At 43.9% G+C, this 27,760-nt stretch overlaps 1 protein-coding gene across 5 annotated transcripts in view; it reads right to left on the bottom strand.

The window, feature by feature from the left end:
• The window catches only part of ephb3b (eph receptor B3b), an 84,055-nt gene that overhangs the window by 15,315 nt on the left and 40,980 nt on the right, over positions 1-27,760 (bottom strand). For 2 of the 5 annotated variants that reach the window (XM_030049425.1, XM_030049428.1), the window contains exons 2-10: positions 23,156-23,220; positions 17,335-18,007; positions 10,934-11,089; positions 8,422-8,757; positions 5,581-5,705; positions 4,190-4,352; positions 3,538-3,646; positions 1,421-1,473; positions 339-557 (exon numbers count right to left, since the gene is read on the bottom strand). In XM_030049425.1, the coding sequence (XP_029905285.1) occupies positions 339-557; positions 1,421-1,473; positions 3,538-3,646; positions 4,190-4,352; positions 5,581-5,705; positions 8,422-8,757; positions 10,934-11,089; positions 17,335-18,007; positions 23,156-23,220 (1,899 nt within the window). The remainder of the gene's footprint in view (positions 1-338; positions 558-1,420; positions 1,474-3,537; positions 3,647-4,189; positions 4,353-5,580; positions 5,706-8,421; positions 8,758-10,933; positions 11,090-17,334; positions 18,008-23,155; positions 23,221-27,760) is intronic. The other 3 variants (XM_030049427.1, XM_030049429.1, XM_030049426.1) reach the window with 2 other exon arrangements.

The following is a 27,760-nucleotide window of genomic DNA, read 5'->3' as shown; positions in this document are numbered from 1 at the left end:
TGAACTGTTGCCTCATACATAACCAAAATAAATCCATGCACAGCATCTCTCCTGTTCCAGGATTGGGCCTCGTTTTGAGGACACGGGTGAAATGTTTAACATCCACCAGACAAAACTACATTAAATATTCTCCACAGACACATGGCAAAGAAAACAACACAGGGGTGCTATGCTTTTGATTCAAGCCCCTCTAAAGAGGACATAGCTAGTAATGACTTGAACATACAGAGTGGATGCGACAACTCTGAAACTCTAGAGTTGGAAAGGGATCCTACGAGGTGACGGGGGAGGGAAGGAGGGGGCAAGAAGAGGGCTAGCGATGAATTGAGTGAAAGTACCGATTGGCGTGAAGTCCTCTAACGGTATGGCCTGGAGGTGACTAGCAGTCTTCCCCCTGTAGCTCAGGAGCTTTGGTGGGTTACCTGCGCCGATGACCTCCTCGATCTTCACGCAGGAGACGTCGATCTCCTTGGCAAACTCGCGCACTGCCTCATTGGGGTCCTCATAGGTGAAAGGGTCAATGTAGACTTTCATTCCCGGCGTGACTATAGGGGATTCAGTAGCAAGAACAGGCACGTGAATCGATGCTGTTGAGCAAGACAGTTTCATTTAAAAACAGACTGTTCAATCATCAGATGTAGGTCAACTAAATGGATCTGATCACATCACTTACCAATACCTTCATTTTGCTGATACAAAGATTTATCAATCAAATGGACGTTATGTGTGTTGTTATCATGCCTTTCATTCCACTAATCTCTTGTATCATTTAACAATTATGTTCAAAAAAGTAGCAGTGTTAGCCTTCAATAGGGTTACAGAAAGACTGAAAAGAACATGTTATATATCATCCAACATGGCACCATCAGCCAATGGGGTCTGAGGAGGTAGAGTGCAAACACCTGTCCTGATAGTTTCCCTATCCGGCAATCACTTCAGCATGCACAGAAAATGTTACATGGGATTCAAAAATTACAATATATTTTCTGTGTATGCTGAAGTGAATGCTGGGTAAGGAAACAATCAGGTCTGGTGAGGAAACAGTCAGGTCTCAGGTCAAGTGTTTGCGGTCTGCCTTCTCTGATCCACTGGTTGATAGCACCATCTTGGATGGTATATAACATGGTGCTTTTAATGTTTCTGTAAACCTGATGAAACACATTGCTTTGGTTTTCTTTTGAACGTTTTATCTTCCAGGCATAGCTGAACATTCTGTCTTTCAATGTCTATCTACATCTATTCAAGCACCTCATTTAGACTGAAACCTTGAGACAGAGCTACACTTGTCCTTCACGTTGTAAACGTGGGGAGTGAATGGTTTAGCGGCTGTAAGTCAAAGGAAGTTGAGACCAAGGCATACTGGCTCTCGGTGGAATGTAGATCACGCTAAAGGAATGGGCATCTCGGCTGAGAGACTTACTGTACTGCTGCAGTTTCTCTGTGTACTCCGACTCCGAGCCATTTCTCTGCTTTCTGTAGGGAAAGATGAAAACACAGTCATGTGGGCTCCATGCACAGCAGGGTGCAGTCCTGGACAGGAACAAAAGCATGAGGGGAAAATGGATCCCTAATAATGATGTTGCTTGGTAATGAAATATTTTTTTCGCTTTAGCATTGGAGTCCAGGGATAAAGATAATGCCTGGCAGTAAAATGTGTCAAACGTAAGCATCGTAACATGAGAATGCAAACATAATATCGTCCCTTTGTCTGAAATGGCAAAGGAAAGCCATTCACTCGTGTTCCCCCCACCCCCAAAACGAACAGCCAAGACAAAACCAGGCACAAACAGCAAGCTCAGCTCTCTCCTCTTCCTCGCCCCTCAGACACCGCACAGTTCATTTCAATTCAACCTGCATTGCCTTTTCTTCCTCATGTGTTCTCGCTGCCTGTCTTCCTTCTCTATTTCTCTTCACTCTCTTTTCCTCTCCTCCTCATCACCCTCTCTCTCTGCATCTTCATTCCTCTCTCTTTCTCCCTCCATCTTTCCTTTCTCATACTTGGGGGTGAGGGGGTGGGGTGGGTGGCTGGGGGTGAGGGGGAGACACAAAGACGATGACAGGGCGAAGGGGGTTGGGTTGTTGAAATTACATGTTAATGTGCTTCCTTTGTTGTCTAACCAGTAACCAGGGCAATAATACCCGACGGTGATTTGCATCTCATTTCAAATTCAAATGCAGTTCCGGAATATTGCCGAGGCTGTGTTTTGTATTATTACTATTTTTCTTTTTCTTCTACTGTGGCGGTCCCAGCAGTGGCTATGCTAAGACACTGAGAGAGACACAATGTAGTGGTGTGAAAAGAGAAGGGAAAGAGGAGGGAGAGGGAGAGGTGGGAAAGCCATGGAGATTATTATTCAGTCTAGCATGACCGATGCCTGCGCTTGTCAGCCATAGCCTGGGCTGGCTTGTGGAGGGAACCCTGTGGGTGCCAGTCAGCAGTGGGTGCCAACCTCTCACACATATAGACATAGACACACACACGCACATGCACACAAACTTGGATAAGTGCATCCATTCGCTTGACAAATGATTGGTATAAGGATAAATGACTGCCGTTAGCCCCATCCGTTGCCGTGTCAGACTTTTTGAAAAGCCGCAGCAGGCACTCACTTCTTCTGCGTTAACTAGGCCCAGCAGACAGGGGCGCATCTGGGTTCTTTGTGGTCGGGCGGCTGCATGGACAACTCAGAGTGCCGGGCCACGAGGGCAAGCCTATCAGGCCCCACAGCTGCTCCACCATGCTGTGTCCACTGAGCAAACTAGCATTTTGGCCAAAGCTGTTTACTATTCACAGATTCAGAGGACTAATCTGGCATTCAGTGGGCTCACAGGTGGTACAGCAATCCACTGTGACTGTTCTGGGGTGGTTTGGAGGACATGCAAACAAAGTTGACATTTGAAGTTATCTCACTTGTTTTTTAAAGAAATTTTATTTTACTGAAAATGTCTCCGAGAGCCCATGCCGTTTAAAGTAAGTCCATGATGTAGAGCTGACAAGTTGGTGTAAAAGTAGCTACTATGCAACAGTTTCAAAGTCTGGTTCCAAGAGCCCATGAGTATGGGCCAAAACCATTGGTCAGCATTAAACCAATCATGATAGGTTAACTGACTGCATCATCAGGCATTGTCACAACAGCAGCAGCTTCTACGCTGGCTAATTGTTTGTCTTGTAATCTACAAATGCCATAGCATTTCTCAACCACAGAAAAAAAATGCCCAATTTAGCTTGCTGTCTGTAACTTCACAACTGTTCACAGCCACTGACATGTTTGTTTATGTCTCTGAGGTGAAGGCATCATCAGAGAATTTGGCCAATTAACCTGCCAATCAGGCATCTCTGCCCTCTGGAAAGAGAGCAGTTCAAGACCTCGTCATACAAAAAGGTGGGCATGGTGATTCATGAGGGCTGGATCCAGGCTAACAATTTCAATATAAGCTTACCACAATATTGATGGTTTGTTTAGCTGCACTCCAATATTTCAGGCTCATAATTCACATCTATTGCTGAGAATGTTGAGAGTGGATTCAGATTCTGACCTGAGGCAGACGATGGCAATGACCACGACTGCAATGATGAAGACCAGGCTGGCGGTGGCCGATCCCACGATAAGGGGCAGCTGCTCCTGCAAAGACTTCTGTGGGTCGTCTGGGGGGTCAAAAGCGGGTTACTCAGAGAACTTGTCACTTAAATATACACCCACATTCCTCTCAATATAGGCAAATCCATTTGCATGATGGTCTTGTTGTGTACTCTGCTGTAGGTCTATCTATAGGCTCGTATGCATCTCACGCCTACTCCAGAATTGTATGCTTACATAACTCGAATCATGCCCTTGTGTTCTCTGGGCTGTATCAAAGGGAATGGAAAGCATTCAGGGAGAGGCGCACTTGCCAAGAACGGCATTGGTTTCTCATACTTTGCCTGTTTAGTGATCAGCCAAACTGAAGCTGATAGTCTTTCTGACTGTTAGGAAATGGGAGATTTCCACCAAATCAGAAGTCAACTTCCCAACAAGGACCTTGCTTCTTTCTGCATTTAAAACAGGAAGAGTAGCTTCTAGCTCTATAAGCTTTTGAGCCTCTATTATGTTCATAAGCTTGTGCACAGCACTATTATAGAGGTATTGCTGCTAAGCCACACATATCCCATATATCCTTGGGTAATAAATTAGGTATGGAAAGGACATACTTTGCATGTTGGTGCTGAAGTCGGCTGGGCTGCTGTAACGGCCGTAACCGGCCACCGTACGGGCACGGACCTGCACCACATACGGCGTACCAGCCTTGAGACCCTCAATACGGGCGGAGCTCCGTTGGGCGGTCATGGTATGGGCGATTGCCTCACCCTGATCCTGTCAACACAGAAATAAACAGTCAGTAACTGAAACACACATATTGAAAATAAGTTTACTCCAGTTCATTTGAATTCTCTCAGCCTGGCCCAACCAATCTCACCACGCAGGTGGGTGAAAAAATAGAAAGAAAAGGCACATGAGAGAGAGAGCAAGAGAGAGAGAGAGAGCATGGAGCCAGGGTCTTAATCCGATGAGAGAAGGACAAGACAACAAACAGACCGGATATACACTGAGTGCCTTTGTCCTCTCCTCGAGGCAAATCCAGTCACAGCTCTCCATGCCCCTGAAATACTGAAACTTTCAAATGGATGGATTGAGGGAGGGAAAGGCAGGGAAGGAAAGACGGAGGGATAGAATTAAGGGGAAAAAAGAGAATAATGGAAATTCTGGAAAGGCTTGGAAGGACGAAAGAGGCAACGGGAGAAAAAGGTAGTAAGGAAGGACGGGAGTAGAAGACTGGAGAGACAGAAAGGAAGATGATGGGAAACGGCCACAACTACCTCACTGCAACATTCCCTGGCACAACACCACTGACCACATGTGCAGAGTCATGGACTGTGAGGAGTCTTCCTGACAAGTCTGCAAGGGGTCAAGGCTGCTCCAGTGCTCCACTGACAAACTGGCAAGAGCATGAGGGCTCTCTCGTGGACTTTTTGAGCCCTTCATGAACACTCTACCCAAGTTCACAGTCCCCCTGACTTTGCATGAGGGATTCCCCACAATGCACTGCGTTGTGACGTTAAACCCGGGTGACAGGGCATGGGAAATCCCGATATAGGGTTACATGAATTAGGAAAATTGTGGTGTTTCAGGCCAAAAATGGGTTTTGAGAAAATAGCTGGTGCAGAATTCCTTCTTCTTAACTTTGATGCTGGTAAAATTATGAACAAATTATCCACTTTCCTCAAACAAGTGTCATTTTCTGGTTAAACATGCCGTGATGCCCATGTGAAAAAATTGTGATAGAAAAAAACATAACACTATATTTTAATAGATGGTATCCTACTAGCAACACAATTATTATTATTATTATTGTTATCATGGCCCTGTGAACTCTCTGGAATTTACACTGAGCTAGCAGGTGACATCACTTAAAGTGTGCAAGGGCTCTGTGCTCCGTGCTGCGGGTGGAACCTGGGATTGGTCCCGTTGATCAGATGCACACACAGAGGAGACATGAGCTGCTGAAACAGGACTGAATTTGAGGTTTTGACTTGATGCTTACCTTCTCATGATATTTAATCTCATAATCGAGAATGATTCCGTTGGGCTTCTCTGGGGGTAACCAGGACAGGCTCATGGTGCTCGCTGTGGCCGCCATCAGGTGAACCGTTGGCACTGCAGATGGAGCTGCGAGGGTCAAAAGGAGAAGAAGAAAATCCGCTTTATGTGCCGTTTGCTGTGTTATGGCTTTGCGGGGCTCTATGCCCTTTGTGTGTGGACACAAGCCCAAATACAAAGTCTTAGACTGGGCCTTTGTGAGTAGCTTTGGCAAATAGTTGGTATGCAGAACCATTCCCCACTAACACTCAATTTCTCCCTCCCAGAGTCCTTGGGGAGGATGGGGAATGTCTAATTCCCCTGTGACAAGAGAATCAAACTGCAAAACGGATGGCTTAGTCTCTGGTATATCCAGCTTCCTCTGCTGCAAATACACAAACTAATGTTGGCGCGGGCACACATATTACAAATTTCCAACTTTTTATTGTATGCTTGCCGAACCACTGCAGAGCTTTGACTCCATCCCCAAGAGAAAGCATTTGGAAGAATTAAACTTCTCTTTTCAAAAAAAAAAAAAAAAAAAAAAAAAAAATTAAGAGATGGTGTAATTTCTTGTAGGCGCACACAACCACACAATAACGTGCACACAGTAAATACACTGTGTGTTTAATGTACACACAATTACACACACACAGTCACAGACAAACATAAAACACTGTCAGCCCACCCACCTGAGCTTTTCATGCTTTTTTTTCACATGTGCCTATTACCGGCAAAATGCTGTCTGCCTCCCGTCTCCCTTTCCCTTTCTAAGTTCAGGCTTGTTCTGCACGTCTGACTCACTCCCTCTTCTCTCTCTACTCCATCCTTTCTGTTTCATAACATCAACTGTCTCTCGGCAGTAGCACCTCCTTTTCAGTTCTCTCCAAAAATAACGCTTCTCACTTTTTTTTTTCCTGTTCTCACACAATCCCCTTCTCCAATTTCCTCCTTTCGCGCTGTCCTCTCCAAGCTCTTCACTTTTCATCTTTCTTTTTCACCAATTTGCGGCCCTAGTCTGTCTCAACCTCCCTCCTGTCCTCCCTTCCTTCCTCCCTCAATCGCCTCCCCTTTTTTTGTTAAAAGCTTTTTAATCCCCAGGTCCGGTTCTTTGATCCTTCCCCTTGTATTTCTTTTCTCCCTCTGCTGCCTGTCTTTGTGGCCAGACCTCCCTCTCTCTTTCTCTCTCTTTGCTTCCCAAACCCTCACCCCCCTGCCAGTCCTATCAATCCAGGCCCTTCTCAGCTCTCTCTCTCTCTCTCTCCCAGAAGACAATACTTCCTAGGCAGATCCCCTGGTCACTCCAGCCTGGGGGATTAGGGGCCCACACCGGGACCAAACTGTGGAGTAACCATGGAGGTGGCCCCTGGGGCTTATCACTGCCCCAGTATTTATTTTGGGTTTTAAAAGGTGAATGCATATGAACGGATGGTCCTGGGACTACACCAGGGGATAATCTCATCATAGCTGATGCTCTCTTGTCCCACCATCTCCTTGTCTCTCTCCTCTCTATCTGTGCTTGGCTGATCTAGTGCACCCAAGGATGGCCAGTGGTCCCTGTCACCCCAACGCCTGACCCGTTATAAAACAATGAGACCTTCAGATGGGGGCCCTGCGCCTGTGGGGCATTGAGGTCCAAGACCCACAAACAGTACGCATTCCTGAGGCATCTTTGAGGAGCAGAAACATGAGGAGCAAGGCGAAGAGAGTGAGATGAGGGAGTAGAGTGGAGGGATAATCTGTGGTGTTGTCTGAGCCTGCCTAGAGAGCAAACTTAACACAGCAACTAAACACACCCAAGACACCGCTCCAGAGCCCATGGGAGAAACTCAGCACACAGAGAACAGCTAGCAAGAACCGTGATGTAGAGTAACATCAATAGCACTTAACTTTATTAAAGTCATTTAAGGTAAACTCGGGCCCAAAGTCAGCCAACCAAAAACACCAGCTTTCCCCAAATAATTAAAAACAAAAGCCATATTATTCTTATCATGATCCTGGCCAGTATTTTGGATCTGAAATGGGATTAACCCTGACATTCAGTTTAGAGATTAATAGAAAACTCTAAAAAAATAAATAAATGAATAAAAATCATGGTGCACACATAGCATATCCTTATTACTTTAAATAATTTTGCATATACATTAGCTGAGCTTCACTATTCTCTGCGAGAAAAATTACACTGGGCTCAGCACAGATTGTTCCATTGGCCTAGTTACCGTTGCTGCTGTGGGCTGGAGGAGCGGTGGGTTGGAAGCAGTGGGCAGCGAGAATACTGCAGGTTCAACACTTTGAATACACACTGCCTCGCTATTGCTATTTGCAGTGGTGTTAGTACAGAGCACACTGTGGGCGTGGGCGCAAAAAAGGTCCCTTTTCTAAGCTCATTCAGAAGAATGTCTCAATCTTTCCTCAAAAAGAATATGTAACATACTCCTACGAGCATACAAGAAATTGATCATCACTCTCAAGGGCCGTCCAACTTATTCTTGAACATTCCACAGCCTTTGAAACTTGTCAGTGCTTACAAATTCAATATCGACCGTTGACAGGTATTTCTCTAAGCCTCTAGTCCTGAGGCTAGACGTTTAACAATAGGATCATTCTGACAGCAGAGTTCCATGCAGCTAGACTGACTTTGAGGAAAAAGTCAGACAAGCTGGGCACGAACCAGCGAACTAATGACACTTTTGTCACATCAACTTCAAGCACAGTTTTCAAAACTCCCATGTCCTAAAACCAAAAACAAAGGTCATGAAATCCGCATCCAAACTGCCCAAACCTCCATGCAGACCGCTGTACCTACCAGCCTGATTGGTGGTGATGTTCACGGCGGTGAACTGCGGCGTGTAAGGGCTCTTATTGGACACGCCATTGACTGCCTGGATCTCAAAACTGTACTGGGTGTGGGCCTGCAGGTTGCGGACAGCCACGCGGCGCTGGGTCAAGCCGAGATGGCGTGGCGAGATGTCCACGTTGTCGTCGCAGCGCGAGCACATTCCGCGCTCAGGCAGGCACTTCTTACAGATGACGTTGTAGAAGATGTCATCTCGGCCGCCCGAGTCGCGTGGCTCACTCCACTCCAGCACCAGCGAGGTCTCATTGACGTTGGAGATGACGTTGCGTGGTGCTGACGGCACGGCTGTGGCAGGCAGGGGAGATTAGATGAGAAAAATGGATTTGGAGTGGGAATGACTTCTATCTCCCTGACAATTAACACTGACAACACACACATCACACTCATATAGCAATAGCTGACATATAGTGCATGACATAGTTTACGTACCCTGCACAGCAACAAAAAGCCTTTTCTCTCCCAAAACCCCAATTAATATTTCAGTTAAATGGTTACACACAGTAATGTTTGATGGAATGTTTGAGAACAACCTCATAAGGTGCTGTAGGAGATATGACGCAACAGGAAGGGAAGAGAATTCCTCTTGGCAAAAGCACATGGTCTGGAGGGGAGCTAGGTTAAACTACAGTGTTTAAATAATAATAACTGTAATGTAAAAATATATTAACGTGCATGAAAATTTCATGATGCACAATGGATACATTTTATTAGCTTTTGTTTCATGTTAGTGACAGGTCATTTTCATTTCACTGACTCAGCGTAGCATCGAGCCGCTTGGTCTGCTTTTCAGCGCAGCGTCATGCTCAGTGCAGAATGTAATGGTGGCATTGGTGACTGATGATATTCACAGGAAATGGACACAATATTGCTCTATGGAAGTTTCTATGGAATCCTCTATGGTTTTATCAGATTTTTCTATTAGATAAATGTTATGAAAGTACATAATTTCCCTCCACATTTTGGTACCTTTATTGCCCACCCCATCACTCTAAATTATTGTGCAAGTAAAAAAAATAAAATAATAATAACTTCCACAGTATCAATGGTCCAAAAAAAAGATTTTTTAAAAAAAAAAAAACCTTCATGAAACTTCATGAAAAATATTGCAGCGTAGATGTTATGTTCATTAGAGGAATAGCTCCAAACCGAACTAAACTTAAGAATTATTGCCTTTGGTTTCTGATCTTATTTCTTATAACTTTGCTACTGAACATAATTCATGACTAAATAAATATGGGACACCCCATATGCTTTGGTATTAGTCCATTTTTTCACACATCAACTAGCAGCATTATTTGCCTTACAACAAGAGAATGTTTCAGCAATTCTTTATTTAAAAAAAAAAAAAAAGAGGACAGGAGTTCACAGTAGAATTGCTTACTTCCATTCTGTGTGTGTGTGTGTGTGTATGTGTGTGTGTTAGAGCTAGAGGGGATGCGCCAGACAAACTATTGGCAGAGCCCTGGCAATTCTTATCCAATTACTGGAGCCTTATCTCCAACTACACTGTGGGAGAATCAAACAACCCCCCCTAACAACAACAGAAAAAAGACCTTCCTCTCTCCTCACTAGATTAGTAACTGCACATGTGCGTCGCTTTGCTCTTAACTAAAGCACTCCCACCGGAAAAATTCCTCCACTCCTCTGTCTCTGAAAAGGTGGCAGCTATGGGAAGAGACCGACTACGGGGAGGAAAAGTTGGCTGATAAGGTTCTGGATAAGAAAGCAGACAGGATTGTTTGCCGTGTGTGCAGCAGGGTGGGGAGAGGACTCGGCGCACAGCTCAGAGGGCCAGTTTGAAAGTTAACCTTTGGCTCTCAGGCGGGAATGAGGTTTTGGCTCCTGATATATTTGGTTGCTGGTGATGCGGTGATGTGGAGTAAACACATTTTCATGTAGTAATGAGAACATTATAATAGCGTTTCTTGGCTGGGGGAACAATTGTCACGGTGTCTCAGGCAGTAGTAAATAATAGTACTGCCACATAAATTATAACTATAAGCCACATGGTAACAAAGAACAGCCTCTGTCTATTAAAAATGGGGATGTCAGGCAAAACTTCTTTTCAGTATTCACAGGGAACAATTTTTCAACTGACTGCTTGGGAGGATTTCCCTGAGCTTCTCCGGGTAGATGTGTTTCTTGTTTGCTTATTATATTTTTGTCAGAAGTTATGTTGACATAAGACCCCTTAAAAATTTTTCAATGACCATGTTTAAGATTAGGTTAGGGTTTACATTTTTTTTTTTTTTTAGAGTTTGTGTTTATTGTGTCTATTTCTTTCAAATGTGGAAAAATGTGGAAAAAAAATTCTAATCTTGTGAGTATTTGAAAATTCAAAAATCCATCTATATCCAGGACCCACACCAATATCAGCTTTTCAGCATCCAAGGGACTGCCACCGATCCCCAGTCTTTAGTTCAAGCTCTGTGCAGCTGAAAAGCGAGCTGTCTTTACTTACTGGTGCAGGGGGAGTCAGGAGAGTCTGTGTCCGAGCGGTAGTAGCCGTTTCGACAGGAGCAAACGCTGGCTGCTCCTGAGCTGGCACGACTGTTGGCTGGGCAGGGTGAGCAGAAACCCTCCCCCTGCTTGGACTTGAAGGTGCCAGGGCTGCAGGCTGATGGCAGAACAGAAAGAGAGATGGAGAAAAGCAAATGTGAATATGAAACAGTGTTCACACTGGAAAAAACAAAGTGATATGAAGTCATGCGAAGAAATTAGCCACTGAACAGCTGAGTTAAAAATGTTATGCATCCAATCTGGATAAAACTCTGTTTGTTCATGTCTGTTGCTGAGACTAGAGCTGGGTGATATGGACAAAATCAAATATATTTTTTGCCTGAATACCTCAATATTGATATTGTGATGAATTACTAATGGTGTGTTTTACATTTTGACCTGATAAAAATGAGAATTTCTAACTTAGTTAAATCATGTGGTAAAACTAGGATATAGGGTTGCCAATCTCCTGTAAAATAAAGAATTGCGAAGGAGACCCGGTGCTCTGCCTGTCTGTGACAGTCTGTTCCAGAGCGAGAGCGACAGTGTTGCTATGATATGCAAAAAATAAATAAATAAATAAAATACAAAAAAAAAAAAAAAAAAATTGCAGTGAACATTCTGTTCATTGCAAATCTAGACGAACCCATTGAATCTATTGGCTTCTATTGTTTTTTTCACATCATTTGTCTGGCTGCTTGCTCACATTGCATCCTGTGTGGACACAGTGTTATAATATCCGAAATCCCACAATAACAATATAATATCAATGTATAGCCCAGCCCTAGGTTAGACATTGAGGAAAATAAAAGAGACCGTAGTAATAATGAGCTTATTTCAGCAAAATGCAGTAATGTGTTTGCTTCTATACAATTAATTAATTTACCACTTTAACCAGTTTTTTTTTTTTTTTACCACTTTTAGATTAAGCATATATTTCAAATGACCACATTGAGGAAAGTATCATGTTTTGCCTCGACACCTGCACTTGACACATTGCTCCAGTCCACTGATAAAAGATAACACTGACATTGACATTAAATGTATATGCATGTTTACTTGCATGCATTTGTGTATTTGTCATCCACCCACCACCACCAACACCACCACACACACACACACACACACACACACACACACACACACACACACACACGCACACACACACGCACACATACACGCAGAGACAGTGCATCCTCCACAAACCGTAGTGAAGGAGAGGGGTTTTTCAACAGCATGTAGCTGTTTGCGTAAAGCAGCGCTCACACGAACAGACTGTCAACCCAAATTACATACACAACCCTCAGAGCCAAAACACTGGCATCGTGCTTTCATCTGAACTTTATTTCTCTCTCTCAAATAAATAAATATATATATATATATATATATATATATATATGTATGTATGTATATATACATACATACATACATACATATATATATATATATATATATATATATATATATATACATGTACACGTGTACACGCACACACACACACACACACACACACACACACACATTCACACCTTCATGAACTCAAAACAAGTACCAGTAATTCTCAATGCTTCTCAATGCACTCAATGTGAAGAGGCTTTTCTCAAAGGTAAGTCTGCATCTCTCCCATCTCTCAGATCAATTCCATTTGCTGTAACTGACCCACAAAAAAGCTTAGCCATATGAAATTGTAAACTACGTTCAATTTAGCTTTTAACTAGACTGGTTCTCCATTAGGTGATGCCTAGTTAATCTGATGAAAACAATGCTGGCCTTTGTAAATGCCCTATCTCCATTTACAGCAGTCTGTTTGCAAGTTTATAACTGAGGTGTTAAGTTGTGGGTGTGCAGGGGAGCGCTGCCACCAGCGCTGTGATCCAGGACACTTTGGCAGGCTCCATATCTTTGATAAACTGTCTCGTTAAAAGATGAATGAGTTTGCCGCGGCGCTTAATGAAAAAGATGAGAGCAGGTGAGAGAGGCAAAGTTTACAGGGGCCAGTTGATTAGCAGACCCACTAGTGCGTTCGCACGTCAATGTCAAGGACGCCCTGTTATGTTTGTCCCTCAGAATGATAATTAACACCACAGCTTCTGAGTTTGTGATTTTTTTTTTTTTTTTTTGCTCCTTGTTGAAAACATCCAAGGCTGGAGGTCAGCTCTACAGCAGAACTGTCACATTTTTTTCCTCCCCAACCCATTTTGGAAAGCTCAATATTAGCACAAGGCTGCATTAGTCGACTGCACTGTGTACATTAACACTGAGTGTGTTTGTTCTTCCACCATTAATCAGGCTCATACACACCAGAAGCTAACAGGAAGTGTTACCTGATAAACAGGTTAGAAATGACCTCAAGTTTTTACCAGGTGGGAGAACCGCTTCTTTTGAGTTCATCTGAGTTCACGCAACACAAGCTGAAGCGTTTATTCCAGGAACATGAGCAGGGCTGGGAGTTTTGGTTTTTGAACATGTAAGCTTAATGAGAGATGTTGCAGGAGCATCCCTATTAAAAGAGGCAAGTTCATTCCTGAGAAGGGTTGAAAGTGCTGATCAATCGCTTCCAATGAGGTAAAGGGGTCATTCACTTCCTTTCATCCACCCCCTCCGCACCCCACCCCCACCCCCATCTCCTCTTTGAGAAACGACTAGAGAATGAGGGGAGAAAGACAGAAAGTGGGAGAGTATGGAAGGATGGGGGGTTGGAGGAGGAGGATGCATAGAAAATGCTAATCCTGCAGAGGCTTTTTTTCTCCACAGCTCTCTCTCTCTCTCTCTCTTCTGTCTCTTACCCTCTCATGCAGAACATAGAGCTTAAGGAACTGATTAGAATGTATGCTGAAATGGGAAAGTGTGAAGCGAGAAGAAAAAAGTGAAGAATGGGGAAGGCTGAAAAATGTGGAGTGGAAAAAAAAGAAAAGGTGTCACTAATTAATATTCATGCGGACATCCTTACTGTAACTCTGGTGGCGTAATAATGAGAGCAACGGCCTTCAGATTAGAGGAAGGGAGGAATGGAAGAGGGAGAGGTGGAGGGCGACACAGAGAGGGGAAGAGCAATGGTGATGCAGAAGGAGGCGATATGTTCTGTTGAAGAAAATGGGCCTGGCTCTGGTTTAGTGTTGTTCAGCACAGTCTTTGTTGTAGCTTATACTGTATAGACCTATATGGAGAACAGCACACACACACAGAACCTGTCTGAGTAGGCTGAAACAAGTAAGGGGACGGAATGTGAGGATATGAGAGGAAAAGTGCTCTGTGTGTGCGTGCATATGTGTGTGCAACTTTTGGAATCTGGCAGGCCATAGAGCAGTGTTATAAAGTAAGGAAGAAATACTTTATTACTGTACCTAAGGGACCATATCTGTGATTCTGCATGTTTAGCGTATAACAGTATCTACAAAATGTACATACTAAAGCAAGTAGTGACATTTTAGAACTTTGATATAATTTTTCCGACCTTTTATCCAACCACTGGTTTTCATTAATTCCATTACAATGTGAAAATTAAGTTTCAGAAACTTCAGAATTTCTTTTCCTAAAAGAAGTAGCACTGATGACTTGAAATTGGGTGGAGTGAAGCGGTCCCTCTGCCGAAAAATAGTCCTTGAGGAAACATGTGCTCTTCACAGCCAGTTACCAGTTTTGTGGGTTGTGGATGTTCACGACTTTGAAAAACATCATAAGATGGGTGTTTAAACCAAATATTCAAATTGGAAAATGGAGGGATTTTGATTTGCAATTTGATTTGATTTGCAAAACTTTTGTTGGGTAAATGGGCCAAATATTCAAAATCACTGCTATGGTCCTTTAAATGGAATTTGGATTGGATGGTTCTCAATTTTAGTTTAGTGGAAAGTTACTGAGGAAGAACTATCATGAGAAGAGAAAACCTACTGAGAGAAGCTCAGATCAGAATGCACGAGTTTATTTTCAGTATTCGTGTACAGATGAAAAGAAAAGACCGCAAAGGAGGTGTCAAGGCGAAGGGATGGGAACAAAATGACAACAGAGTGAAGCTGGGAGACGAGAGAAGGCGAGTGGATAAGAGGAGGCGAGGTGCAGCAAAACTAGGGGTGGAGAGGAGAACGGAGTGAGATTTATCCCTCATGGTTTCCGGTGAGGTTTGATTAGAGAACATTTTATCAGGGCTCAGTCGCCAGGGCTTTAACCTTGAGCTGCCAGGAACAAACAAATTAGTTTTTAACCACATACACACTGCATTAGATTTACTGTGCTCGACCTCTATCACACACCACACACACACACGCTCTTCTTCTGAAGGTGGGCATACATTCAATATCCAGGGTCTGCCAAAGGCTGGCAATGCATAAAACCGCACCCCTCCCTTCTGTGTGATCACTGATATGGATACTAACAGAAGATCCTCCCTGCCTCGTCTCTCTGCTTTTTATGAGATTCATCCTTTTGAACCCAGTCAGTAAGGATTATATGGATGTTGACGCGTCTGCATGCAGAACGCGCGCGCGCACACACACACACACACACACACACACACACACACACACACACACACACACACACACGCAACGCATACACATCCACAGCTGCCTCACAATCAGCCTGCCGATCGATAACCCTCACAGCTCTTGTCTCTCATTTTGCCATCTTTCCTGCCCTATGTACCTAAGGTCTAATTTTCTGCTCTCCCCACCACACACACACACACACACACTCCCCCTCCAATTCCCCCCTCCTCTCCTCTCCCTCCCCTCGCTGTCACCTGCACTCCATTTCAGCTGAGGCCCTGCTGTTTTAATTCACCTTGGTCTTAACCTCTGTGAACCCGTCATGTTCTCCATCAGACCTGAAACCATCTTAGGGCCTCCCAGCACTCATAAACTGACAGCCTCCTCTGCATTTCCATTTATTTATCAACCAGCTGCCGGGCCAAAGTGAGGTCAGAGTAATGAACAGCCTGCTGACAGTGTCCCATAGTGTGTGTTATTCTGCCCTGCAGCCTGTGGATTAATGTGTCGAAGAAAACAAGGCAACAAAATGGTTGATGGTAATGTGGGCAGCTGGACAATAGAGTGGTCACAGAGATTGTCCTCTAACCTGTAACCACCTACAACCAACTAAGAAATGCCAGGCCCCCGGCAGATTAGCACCTAAGGCCTTCACAACCAATCCGATTCATTTGAAAACTCAATTAACCCTTTGAAGCCTGAGAAAATTCACAAGATTTCTTTCAACAACATGGGGAACATGTGCACTGAGCGAAATAGCAAGAAATGACTCAAAATGAGCAAGAAATAAGTAAACAATTGTAAAAAATGACTTCAAAGTGAGCAAGAAATCAGATAATTACAAGAAAATGACTCAAATTAGCAACAAATGAATAACAAAAAAAACAAGAAAATGATCACAAATTTAGCAAAAAATCGGGGAGAAAGTACATTATTAGAAACTTATCCAAAAAATTGCGAGAAAATTACTCTACAATGTCCAAAAAATGGCAATTACCAAAAAAAGAGAAATCAAATCATTTTTAAAAAATAGTTACAAACAAAAAAAAAAAAAAGAAAGAAGAAACCCGTCAGCAGCCACATATCTAGATGAGGTGTCCTTGAGTGAAACACTGGCCCACCATTGCTCACTCCTTGTAATTCAATATGTGTAAGAGCTTCAGATATGTGCTTTAAATGTAAATGTATTTTTTTTTCTTAACAGTATAGTGTGGTATATCAGTGATCCTTGTAGGGAAATTGTCTTATCACTCCCAGCTGGCCCAGGGAAGGTTGTGTCTGCAGGGAGGTTAGCTGAATAACAAGTCAATACTCTCAGGCCACTCAGAGTCAGTTGCTTACGTAAATCATCAGTATATAGTTGGATTTTTCACAGTTACGCTTTGAGAATGAGACCTACGGTACATGAGATTCTTCTCCATGATGCATCAAATCCTGACAAAACTGATCGACTCGACTCCTGGTGTTGCTGTCTTCTGGCCTTCTCATCACATGCCATTATTTAGTGGTGGAGAAAAGATACATAAAAATGGCAGCTAAATCTCTTGTCTTAAAGGAAGAATAAAGATGTCTGGAACCAAAAATAGCTCTTCAGAGTGGTGCTACTCCACAAAGTCCACAAAGAACCATTCTGTCCACAGTTTTTTTTTTTTTTTAACAAACCATTTCTTTAAATGATTCTTTATTTTTTCTGTTTGTTATTTTTCTGTGTGTAGAACAGCACTGGAGTTGGTAGAGAATCATTGACTTGCTCAAGGTGAATGCTTGCTGACATGATCTATGCTTGAGTTATGAGTTATCCAGTTTAACGACACCCCTCTAACCACTAGATCAATGCAATCCTGGACTGACCTAAAATGTTTGCAGCAAAAACACTCACCTTGACACTGGGTATCCTTCATGGCTGGTTCAAATCCAGATGAGCAGGTGCAGGAGCCTACAGGCACCATCCACTCACCATCCCCATTACAATAAAGCTTCAGAGGCACAGACACCTCCAGGGCGTTGGGGACACAGGTTCCTGGTGCGATGACCAAAGATGTTGCCTCCGCCCCGGTCGCAGTCTCAGGGAAGACGGCAAAGTTGGCAATGGTGGTGGAGCACTTCTTATAGAAAACTCTCACTGAAATGAGCGACATGCATGCACCAAGGTCCTGGAAGGCTAAGTAGAACCCAGCCTTAGACAGTGGTCCAAAACTTCGGACTTTTGTGTTTACCCGTCCTGACTCAAGCATGGAGAAGCTCTCGTCTGGGGCAATAGTGTCCACCTTGACATAGGGGTTCTCCATCCAGAAAGGGCTGGTTGCTGTGGCTGAGTCTGAGTCAGACTCATAGTAGAAGAGGTTGAAAGTCTCCTTGCAGGAACCTGGGATGTTCGGGATGCTGTTGCAATCTCGCACAGTGAATTTCATCTCTACGTAAACACGCAGAACATCCTTCCGCGGGATGAAGTCACTGCGCAGCCAGTTATTCTGGTTGAGCTCACGTACGTTGCAAACTTGGTACGTCCGGATGGGGTTCATGGCGTCATCATAGCCACTCACCTCTTCCCACTGCAGAGAGGAGAAGAACAGGGATAGGTTAGATACTGTAAACATTTATAGCCACTCACCTCTTCTGACTGCTAAGCGGAGGAAAGGCACAGGGATAGGTTAGATGCTGCACAAGTTTGTCGATACCTTTGAAAGACAGAGGAAAGACAGAGAGACAGAGCGATAGATATCCTGTCTGTCTCTTCATCTACACAGATTTCTAACATGTACATTTGCCTATCTCTGTACAACTGCAGTTGAAAAGAAGAAAGAACAAGTATAAAAGGGATATTATGACCTAGCAAGATAGACGTAAAAGAAATGTAAATTTTGGGGTCTTTTAAATTACATCCCAAGCATTTCTCCCTGCAGTTGCCACACTACACTTTTCATCTCTGGCTACTGTGGCGAAGAGCCAGGGACGAGGACAGCGAATTCATCACAATTACGGCAAACTGTCAGCCCCCCCACTGCAGAGCCACCACAGCATGTTTACCTCATATCTGTTTGAAAGTAGCAGCCACATTGCTTCACAACCAATTACGCTTCAATTACGGAGCAATGATTGCATCGTCCTCTAATGTAGTCAGGGAAAAGACGCTGGTTAACCTTCATGGTTTCTCTTTTTACACTCTTTTACATCTTTCAATGCCGCAACAGTACCCAGGGGGTGAATTACCAAAGATAAAATGGGATTTAATTTTCTAAACTTTGATTACCAGCTTCATTACATGAGCGCAAGCAAACTAGACTATGAAAGCTTTGGAGTGAGACACTGTCTAATGCGTTTTTCAATCTCCGATGAGGACGTTACGATCAAATCAATTTCCCTCAAACAGGGACTGCTGTTGTGTGTATGTGCATGTGTGGGAGCTGTGTTGAGAGTCTTCACCTTTCCTTCAAGACTAATACAATACACTACATTTCTATTTTGCCTAAAGCTTTTATCCTTGGCAACTGATGATAAGCAATCAGATAGGGGGTGAGTGTCTTGATCAGGTATATTTCAACAGGTTCGCACTGGCTAAAAGTATGAGTGAGCCTGTGACCTTTCAGTAACAAGATAGTCTTTCTAATAACTTGGCCACCCTGTCTCCTCCAAAGACGGACATACCGAGGTCCTAACTGCCAGGGCACATCTATAAAAAAAAATGAAGTGGCTAAAGGTCGCACTCTTGGGACAGAAGTTTCTGTCCTAAGAGTGTGACAGTCTTAGAACACTTCACAGTCTCTAAACCTCAACAGAATGGCACCAATTTGTTCTGTAGAGCTGGTTGTTTCCATTCAAGCTCTGAGGATCTTAATTAAGACTGCAATATGGATGTGGTGGAGACAAGGCTATTCATCCAAGACCCTGGAGGCCTTGAGAGAGAGGGAAGGAGAGAATGGGCGTCGCTTGGCCATGGCATTAAAAAGATGGGCCGATGAGAGAGAGCGACCAGAGGGAATCGATAATCACCAGCCGGGTCAATGGGACAGCTAAAAGCATGAAGTGTCAATGGGTATTTAGTTCAGCGTAATAAATCACCCGCTGCAAAAGAGCAATAGAGCCAAATGGGTGGATGTGTTTGAAATTGCTTTTCCCAAACTGTGCTAGTGTATTTGTCTGTCTGAGTGTGTTTTCTTCTTGTGTGTGTGTGTGTGCACAGAGAGAGGTAACCCCCCCAGAAGACACACATCAGGCCCAGACACTTGCAGCATGCCTGCTTACCAAACCTGAATGAATTAAGTAGGTCATGTGAAAAAGGGTCAAGTTTCTTGGCATCGATTTCCAACAAGACGAATCGTTATGCGAGATTTGCAATCCACTCTATGTTCCCCTTGTCCTTTCCAATCAAAGCTTCAGATTTTACTTTCAGATGAATCTGGACCTCGGAGCAGACGAGACAAAGGCAAGAAAAGTGGTATTTAAGCTCCAAACAGGGACTTCACCTTTCCTGCCTGACCTTCGTGAGAACTTAGACACACAGATGCATCGTCTAGGATTAGCTTTAAATGTTGGCTGCAATTTAGCTCCAAAAGCTTAAGTACTAGCAATTAGTATGAGGGTTTTTTGGCTAGCGTAGCTCTTCAAGGCTAATTCTGAGGACATTTTAGCTTGCTCATAACATGTTTTAGCACATTGTGGGCATATACAAGTCTGTAAGGCAGATAGTAATATGCTAAAAACAGTTATTATCTCTACAGGCTGACTAGCTAGCTATCTTGTTATCGGCGTACAGTTATGGAAAACCCTGGGGGCTTCATTCCAGTCCCAAGGAGAGCCATTAACCCCTATGAGAAATGGAATTCCCCCTTCACCACCCATCTGTTTTGGGGGATTAATGACACAGCATATGCACACACACACACACACACACACACACACACACACACACACACACACATGCATGCATGCATGCACGCACACAGGCACAAACAGATAGTGAAAATGGGAAATCCAGACACGACACTCATATGCAGAGAAGAAATCAAATAGGAGGCAACATGTGCACATACACACATACATGCAGTTGTACACACAGACATGCACGGCAACACGGGTGGACACAGTCACTGAGAATGAGAAATCCAGACTGCAACATGCACACACAAAGCAGATGAGAGGAAAGTACACAACACCAAGAGTGAAAGTAACAAACTACATTTACTCATGGTGCTGTAATAGAGTAGCTTTTTTATGTATCTGGACTTTTAAAGATTGAAATTTTACATTTACTCAAGTTAACATATATTTTTGCTTAAGTATTGTGCTTGGCCACATTTTAAACCTCATCCAACACAGAGAACAAATTCACTGTCTCTCTCTAAATGCTGAAATGTGACCATCATAAACTGACAAACACATTTTGGAGAATTGAGTGATCAGTCTCTCAGCAGACCGGAGAAGAGTAATCTGCCTTTCCTTTGTTAGTGCAATTTTTCTTTGTCATTTCCAAATTTTCCATCAAAAGAAATTCAGAAAACCATGGAAAAGGTCTAGTCTGGGAATGTTATTGTTTCTAAAAGTAACTAGGTACATTCTGAATTAGTGACTTTGTACTTTTACACAAGTCGGTATTACAGTTGTACTTATGTTTAAATAAAATATCAGCAAAGTAACAATACTTCTACTTGTGAAGTAATTTCTAATAATCTTTCCACAACTGCACAACGCATACACACACACACACACTCACACACATTCACACATGCATGCACACACACACATGCATGCACATTTATGGCATTCACACCTGGCATTTACACCGCACTAGTCGTGGTGGCTATATGCCTGCTGTCTCCAGTGGCTGCAGTGATGTCCTGCTCTCTGTCTGTGGCCTTATCCATATGTGCTGAGCACCGCTCTGGAGCGTGACTAACAGCTTAATGGACTGGGAGAGCGAGAGGGTGGAGATAAAGTGGCCTCTTCTCCACAAACAAGAACAAGACAGAGAGACCGCTGTGACTCAGACCCGGCTGGACAGCTTCGCGTGGAGGGGGTGTGTGTGTGGTGTGAGGGTCTATGTCTGTGTGGTGTGAGGGTCTATGTCTGTGTGGTGTGAGGGTCGATGTCTTGGATTTCTTATGATTTTCTTTCTATGTGTCTGTAAGGGCGTTTCTTCGTATTTCACTTAATGTCAGCCTCGCTCTATCCCCTCCCCTTTAAGCCCTCTCAGTATGTTGCTTTGTTTGCCCTCTCAGCCACTGTATCGCCTACTCTTAAACCACCATCACCTGTCACAAACATGGGCTGCAACCATCCTGCTGCGAGACTGCCAAAGCAGACAAATAAACATACAACGGAGGGCATTGTGCATAAATAAAGACATAGAAACAAAACAGCAGCAGGGACCGCATTTTTTTAGTGCGAATGAAGGATGAAAGGGGAAAATAATAAGGGGGGTGGGTTTTGGGCAGAGGAAAGATAACTCAGGAATAAGCACTGTCTATGACGCATTCTGCCGTGAGACAAAACAAAAACAAAAAAAGGAGGGGAGAAATTCATCTCCATGCAAACAAGAATGGGGAATCAAGCGAGCTTTTTGCTTTGCAACAAGGGGGAATCTGGAGAGCAGGAGGCTCCTCGCTATATATCTCTTGAAAAGGAGCATCTGTTGCGGGTTCGGTTGTAAAAAAAGAAAAGGGGTTGTTTAGTGTGTGTGCCATCCTGCGCAGGGCTGGTGGGAGGCTGCGCTGCTGCATAGCAGGTTTATGAGGGGGAGGGGAGCAAAGGGGCAGCAGTGGGAGAGAACAGAGATGGACGGATGGGACGAGGGAGTGAGGGAGGGGAAAGGCATCAGTGTGTGGGGGGGTGGCAGGGGTGTTGTCCTGCTGATCACTGCAGCTGAGGTGGCCAGTGTGTCTGGCTTCATTAGTGCTTAGTTACTTGGAAGTAAAGGAAGGAGGGAAGCGGGCGACTTCGAACAGCTGGGGTGGCATTGCTGTGAGCGGGGCAAGGAAAATAAATGGAGGCCCAACCCTTAAAAGACAAGGGCCAAGTCGGAGGGCCACACAAAGGCAAGAGGAGGCGTGCCGGTGGTCTTTGAAGTATAGCAGAAAAAGGGGTCAAGACTCTTTTTCCTCCTCTTTGGCCCGTTGGGGAGAGCAACATGGGAAAGCAAGATGAGGCTGTCATTCACACTTTGTGCACGGGAGATTTGGATGCCCGGAATCCCAACAGGTCAACGCGAAGAAATATTTCACTCTTTGCAGGCTACAAGAATGAGAAAAACTGTCTTTTTTTTTTTTTTTTTTTTTTTAAATGCAGTGAAGCGTGGGGAAGAGGGAACATCTGTGACTAGGCGTGTCAGTGAAATCAGATCGCAGTGTATCTTTTTTCTGCTTGCTAAAAAGCGCATCCTGTGGCATGCTCATGCATATTCCACTGAGTGATTTGCTGCTGAAGTTGTACAGGAATGTGTGATTGCGGATAGGCGTGTGAACATATGTAGAGACATGGGGAAGCAGGCCCAAAGAAAATCCTGAGCATGCTCCCGTGCATACAGACATAATGTGGAGTGACACTTAATGTATCAACATGGAAAGATGAATGCGTCCAACATGAAATTTCACAATTTTCACAACAGTGCTTACAGATTTCCTAAATTAGGCATGCAGATACACACTCAGTCCATTCTTTCTCACAAATGCACATACACACACACACACATTCAACAGTAAACTCACCCCAGTCTCAGGGTGCGCTGTCCAGGCTAATTCTGTCGTGGCCCACTTCGTGTCCATCAGCGTCTCTGCAAATGGAAGCAGACAAACAGGAACCAGCCGGGTCAGACTTGCACACAAGATCAATTGAACTTACAGAAGTTTTGCTGCATTGTCATAAAATTACTGGAAGCGATCCACATGGAGAGGCAGAAGCTCATTTCTCCAGCCCAGGTACACAGGGAAGTAACTCACCAACAGTGAAAACGTGGAGCTTATCGTGACAAGAGCAGACTGGGCCAGTAATCATTAAACCCAATTAGACAAAAGGTTGGGGGCTCTCTGAGTCCGTGTGTGAGACAGAGCGACAGGCAGTGGGAGAGTGAGACACGGAGAGATCTAGGTGGGTGATCTGCAAGGTATTGTGTGACATTTTACTGCGGCTCCTTGTCTCGCTAATTAGTTTTAATTAGACGTTTGCTTTTTACAGGGAAAGGAAACAACAGCGAGTCTTGCTGAGAAACTGTTCCACTTCCCACAGGGCACTGTGACACACAAACACACACACACACACACACACATACACACACAGACACAGCGGATAACAGATTGTAAAACTTCACAAGATATATCACCCAACAGAAAGTTTGGATTGTGTGTGTGTGTGTGTGTGTGTGTGTGTGGAGTGGGGTGCCAGTAATAAAGTTAGTTGGCACAAAAGAAGCTCTTGACCGGAACAGAGGTCAATGCACTTCAATCGGCCTTTTCTGAACCCTTTTCAAACCTGGATCAGCGTCCGATTTCTGGTGTTTAAATGCTTGTGAACCTCGATTTCTTTCAAAAACACAGGAAAAAAGGTGATGAGCAGATTAATAAGAAATGGCCCATGTAAAAAAAAATGACTGATTAGTTTAAAGAAATTGTAAGAAAATTAGTAGAAAACTAGCAGTAATAAAGTTGGGTGGCACCTCTTGACTGGAACAGAGATCAATATGCCTCAGGTGGATTTTTTTTTTTTTTTTTTTTACGGAAACACACACATACACTTGAGTTACTTTTACTCCCGCTTGTTGACGCATTCAAATGCACAGCAATGACACACACAGCCCTCAAAATGGTGGACAGGGATCCTCTGCTCCTGTTTCCCCTGCCAGAGACTCGGGCTGTGCGAGCAGAGAAGAGAAGACTATAAATGTTGAGTCTTTTACTACCTGACGCTCAGGGCACAGCATGCAGCCACCGTTATTATCTCAACCACTGTGCTGTTGTACAAGATAGTAAAAGATGATGAAACAACGCTTGCCAAAAAGTGGGCTTGCACCGTCCCTGGCCATGCAAGGAAGTGGGAGACGTTTCTTTATTCAGCTTCACACCCTTATTTTTTTTTCCTTTTTTTGGCTGTTCCACAGGATAAACGTGTGACTTTTCATTTCCAAGCAGGTCTCTCAGCCCAACAGGCCGTCCCACCACCAGCTCTTGCTTTCTCTGCTTCCTTTCTGTCTCTGTCTCTGCTTGTTTTTTTTTTCCAGGTGAGCTGACAACAAAATGGGAAATGGGGGCAAAATAACACAAGATTTCAACGACTCTACTCCGAATACCTGCTGCCACCGCTGCTGCATTGGGGACTGGCGTGGCTGACACTCACACACAGACACTCTTGAACTCAAAGACCCGTTCTGAATCATGTCTGGCTTTGTAGAGCCTGCATGTGCCTACAGCTGGGAATTCCCATTGAATTCCTCCCACACGTGCTTTGAGTGACAGCATTTCCGACATGCATATGTGCCTGTCCCTATTACGCCACTGAGAAACTGTGACATGGAGGAGTGCCTCGGCAGAAGAAGAGAGATATCTTGCGTAAAACAGACAGAATCGGGTTTGGAATGAAGCTTTGGCTCATTCGCCTTGGGTGAAACGGGCGGGGAGCTTTGAAATCTGTCTGAGAGGCTCAGTGAGTTGAAGTGTGTATTATGCACTCACTGTGGCACAGGGTCAAATCTGACTCGCAACTTCTACTGCATACCGAGAGCCGCCAGGCCCCACTGGGTATACCAGGAACAGTGCCCAGGGCCCTGCCTTCCTCAATACAGGGCCCTCACAACCAATCAGATTTTTTTTTTTTTTTAAGCTCAATTAATGACAATGATGACAAAATTAGCAGGAAATGACCCAAACTCAGCAAAAAAAAAAAAAAGACAAGAAAAAGACAAGAAAATTACCTGAAATTTTGCAAAATAAACAATAGGATCAATAAATAAAAAATTGCCACAAAAGGCAAGATAAAGAAAATTAGAAAAACATAATTATGAAAAACATTTAAAAAATGATCCTTTTAATTAAGTTATATAAAATTATATACCAAGAAAAATTACCATGAAATCAACCCAAAACATAGAATTAACATGAAATTACTAAACAAAATTAAAAAGAAAAAAAAAAAAAGAATTAAAATGAAATTGTTCAGAGGGTGAAATAAAACCATTCAAAGTAAAAGCGCTGCTGCACGTGGGATAATTGGTTTCAACAGCATGGTGTCATCATTTATACACAATAAAGGGAGGATACATTAAAACAGTTCAAAACAGAATGCTACACAATCTATATGACCCTGTGTCACACAGCCTGTTCATCTTTTGGATCTACATCAGTCTATTCATGGTAAAACACAAGGGGCCCCAAGATTTTTTTTTTTTTGTCAAGGACCACCAAATGTCACTGCACCTTCCCCACCCTGTTCTCCATCTCACTCCCCACATCTCTGCTCTCTGCAGCGAGATGCAGCACGAGCCACATTTGTCACTACTGTGTAAATAAGGGCCTGCCGCTGTCTTCATCTCAGAGAGTGTGTGAGTGCACATTAGCTGCAGGACTTCCTCTGACTCACACCATGACAGTGTGTGATGTGGAACCTGCTCCAGGCAGCCACACACAGGTAGCTGAGCCGCTGGGTACGCTGATCCACCTCCCATGCCTGCTGTTTGGTATTACGACTGGGCCTCGCGTACGACTGGCCTGTCATTAGTGCTGACCTCTGTGAAAATGACAGCACGGTGAAACACAATGACAGACAGGGAGGGAGTTGTGTGTGTGTGTGTGTGTGTGTGTGTGTGTGTGTGTGTGTGCAGGGGGGGAGAAGCACAGATATGCAAAATGCACACCTGCACAGCCTGACTCAGTGGTTTGGGTGCTGGATCATTTGGGAGTGCACATGCAGCAGTAACCCTCGCTATCCTTTCTCCGTGCTTCTGTATCGTTTGCCCTGTCCAGGCCCTGTGTGTGTGTATGTGTGTGTGTGTGTGTGTGTGTGTGTATTCAGTGTAAAGCCCTGCATTGTGCCAACAATGGAGCACCAAGCCTGAGTCAATGGGACAGAGCAAAAGCACTGAATGACCCATACCTAACGTGTGTGGGTATATGAGTTTGCACAGTTGTCTTTGCACAGTTGTACCGATGTGTGTATATGTGTGTGTGTGTGTGTGTGTGTGTGTGAGAGAGAGAGTGAGAGAGAGAGAGAGAGAGGGCCTATTGCCACAGCTTGCAGACAAACTGCCCTGCAATGTTCATGACTGTGCAGGAAAATCAGACACCTGCACAGTGACCAAAAAAAAATATATTGTTATCCTTCCCGTGCACAAGGACAGACAAAAACAAGCTTTTCTGCGGGCTGCTACGGCCAAATGGACAAACTCGTGCTATGGATGATAAAGGATGAGAGAGAGAGAGAGAGAGAGAGAGCGAGAGAGAGAGAGAGAGAGAGAGAGGGATTTTTCAAAGCAAACAAACCCCTGAAAGCTGCTCAAGTCATGCTGGCAGTTTGCCTAATGGGCCCAGCTCACACAAAAAAGAAAGAAAAAAAAAAAACCAGAAGGACGAGTTGCGGAAGAAACGAGTTTGGTGTGACTAAGACCTGTCCTCCGTGCACACAGAATGCTCCGCTCTGCATTGAGCCGCTGTAGGTTTCAGCCCAGCTCGTACCTTCAAATCTGCTGCGAGACAAAAAGGAAAGAGCGAGGGGGAAACGGCAGAACGAGACAGGCCATAAAACAATCCTCACACTACAGTTGATAGTAGAAGGAAGGCAAACGAACATGCAAACTTGCTGTGGGGGAAGACACACACACCTGGACAGGGACAGAGCCACTCACACAGATACAGGAAGTAGCCGCTGATCAAGACCCAGATACTCGAGGATTTCTCTTTATCTCTTTACTTCCATGCTTTTTATCCTCCTGCACATTCCTATTTCTTTCCACTTCTCTCTCTCTGCCTCTCACACTGCAAAAACGCAAAATCTTACCAAGATGATTTGTCTTATTTCAAGTCAAAAATGTCTTATTCCTAGTCAAAATATCTCATTACACTTAAAATAAGACATGATCACCTCAGAAGTAACTTGTTTTTAGACAACTGTCTCTTGTTTCAAGTGAAAATTTGCTTGAAACAAGTGAAAATTTGCTTGTTTCATTTCACTTTTTCCACTGGCAAATTTTGCCAATGAAACAAGCAAATTTTCACTTGTTTGAAGTGAATTTTCACTTGTAACAAGTGAAAATTGTCTAAAAACAAGTTACTTCTGAGGTGATCATGTCTTATTTTAAGTGTAATGAGATATTTTGACTAGAAATAAGA

The sequence above is a fragment of the Myripristis murdjan genome, chromosome 4 (assembly GCF_902150065.1).
Source record: "Myripristis murdjan chromosome 4, fMyrMur1.1, whole genome shotgun sequence".
NCBI classification, from domain to species: Eukaryota; Metazoa; Chordata; class Actinopteri; order Holocentriformes; family Holocentridae; genus Myripristis; species Myripristis murdjan.
Note: the sequence above shows the minus strand (reverse complement) of the source record. Positions and strands in the feature narration are given on the sequence as shown.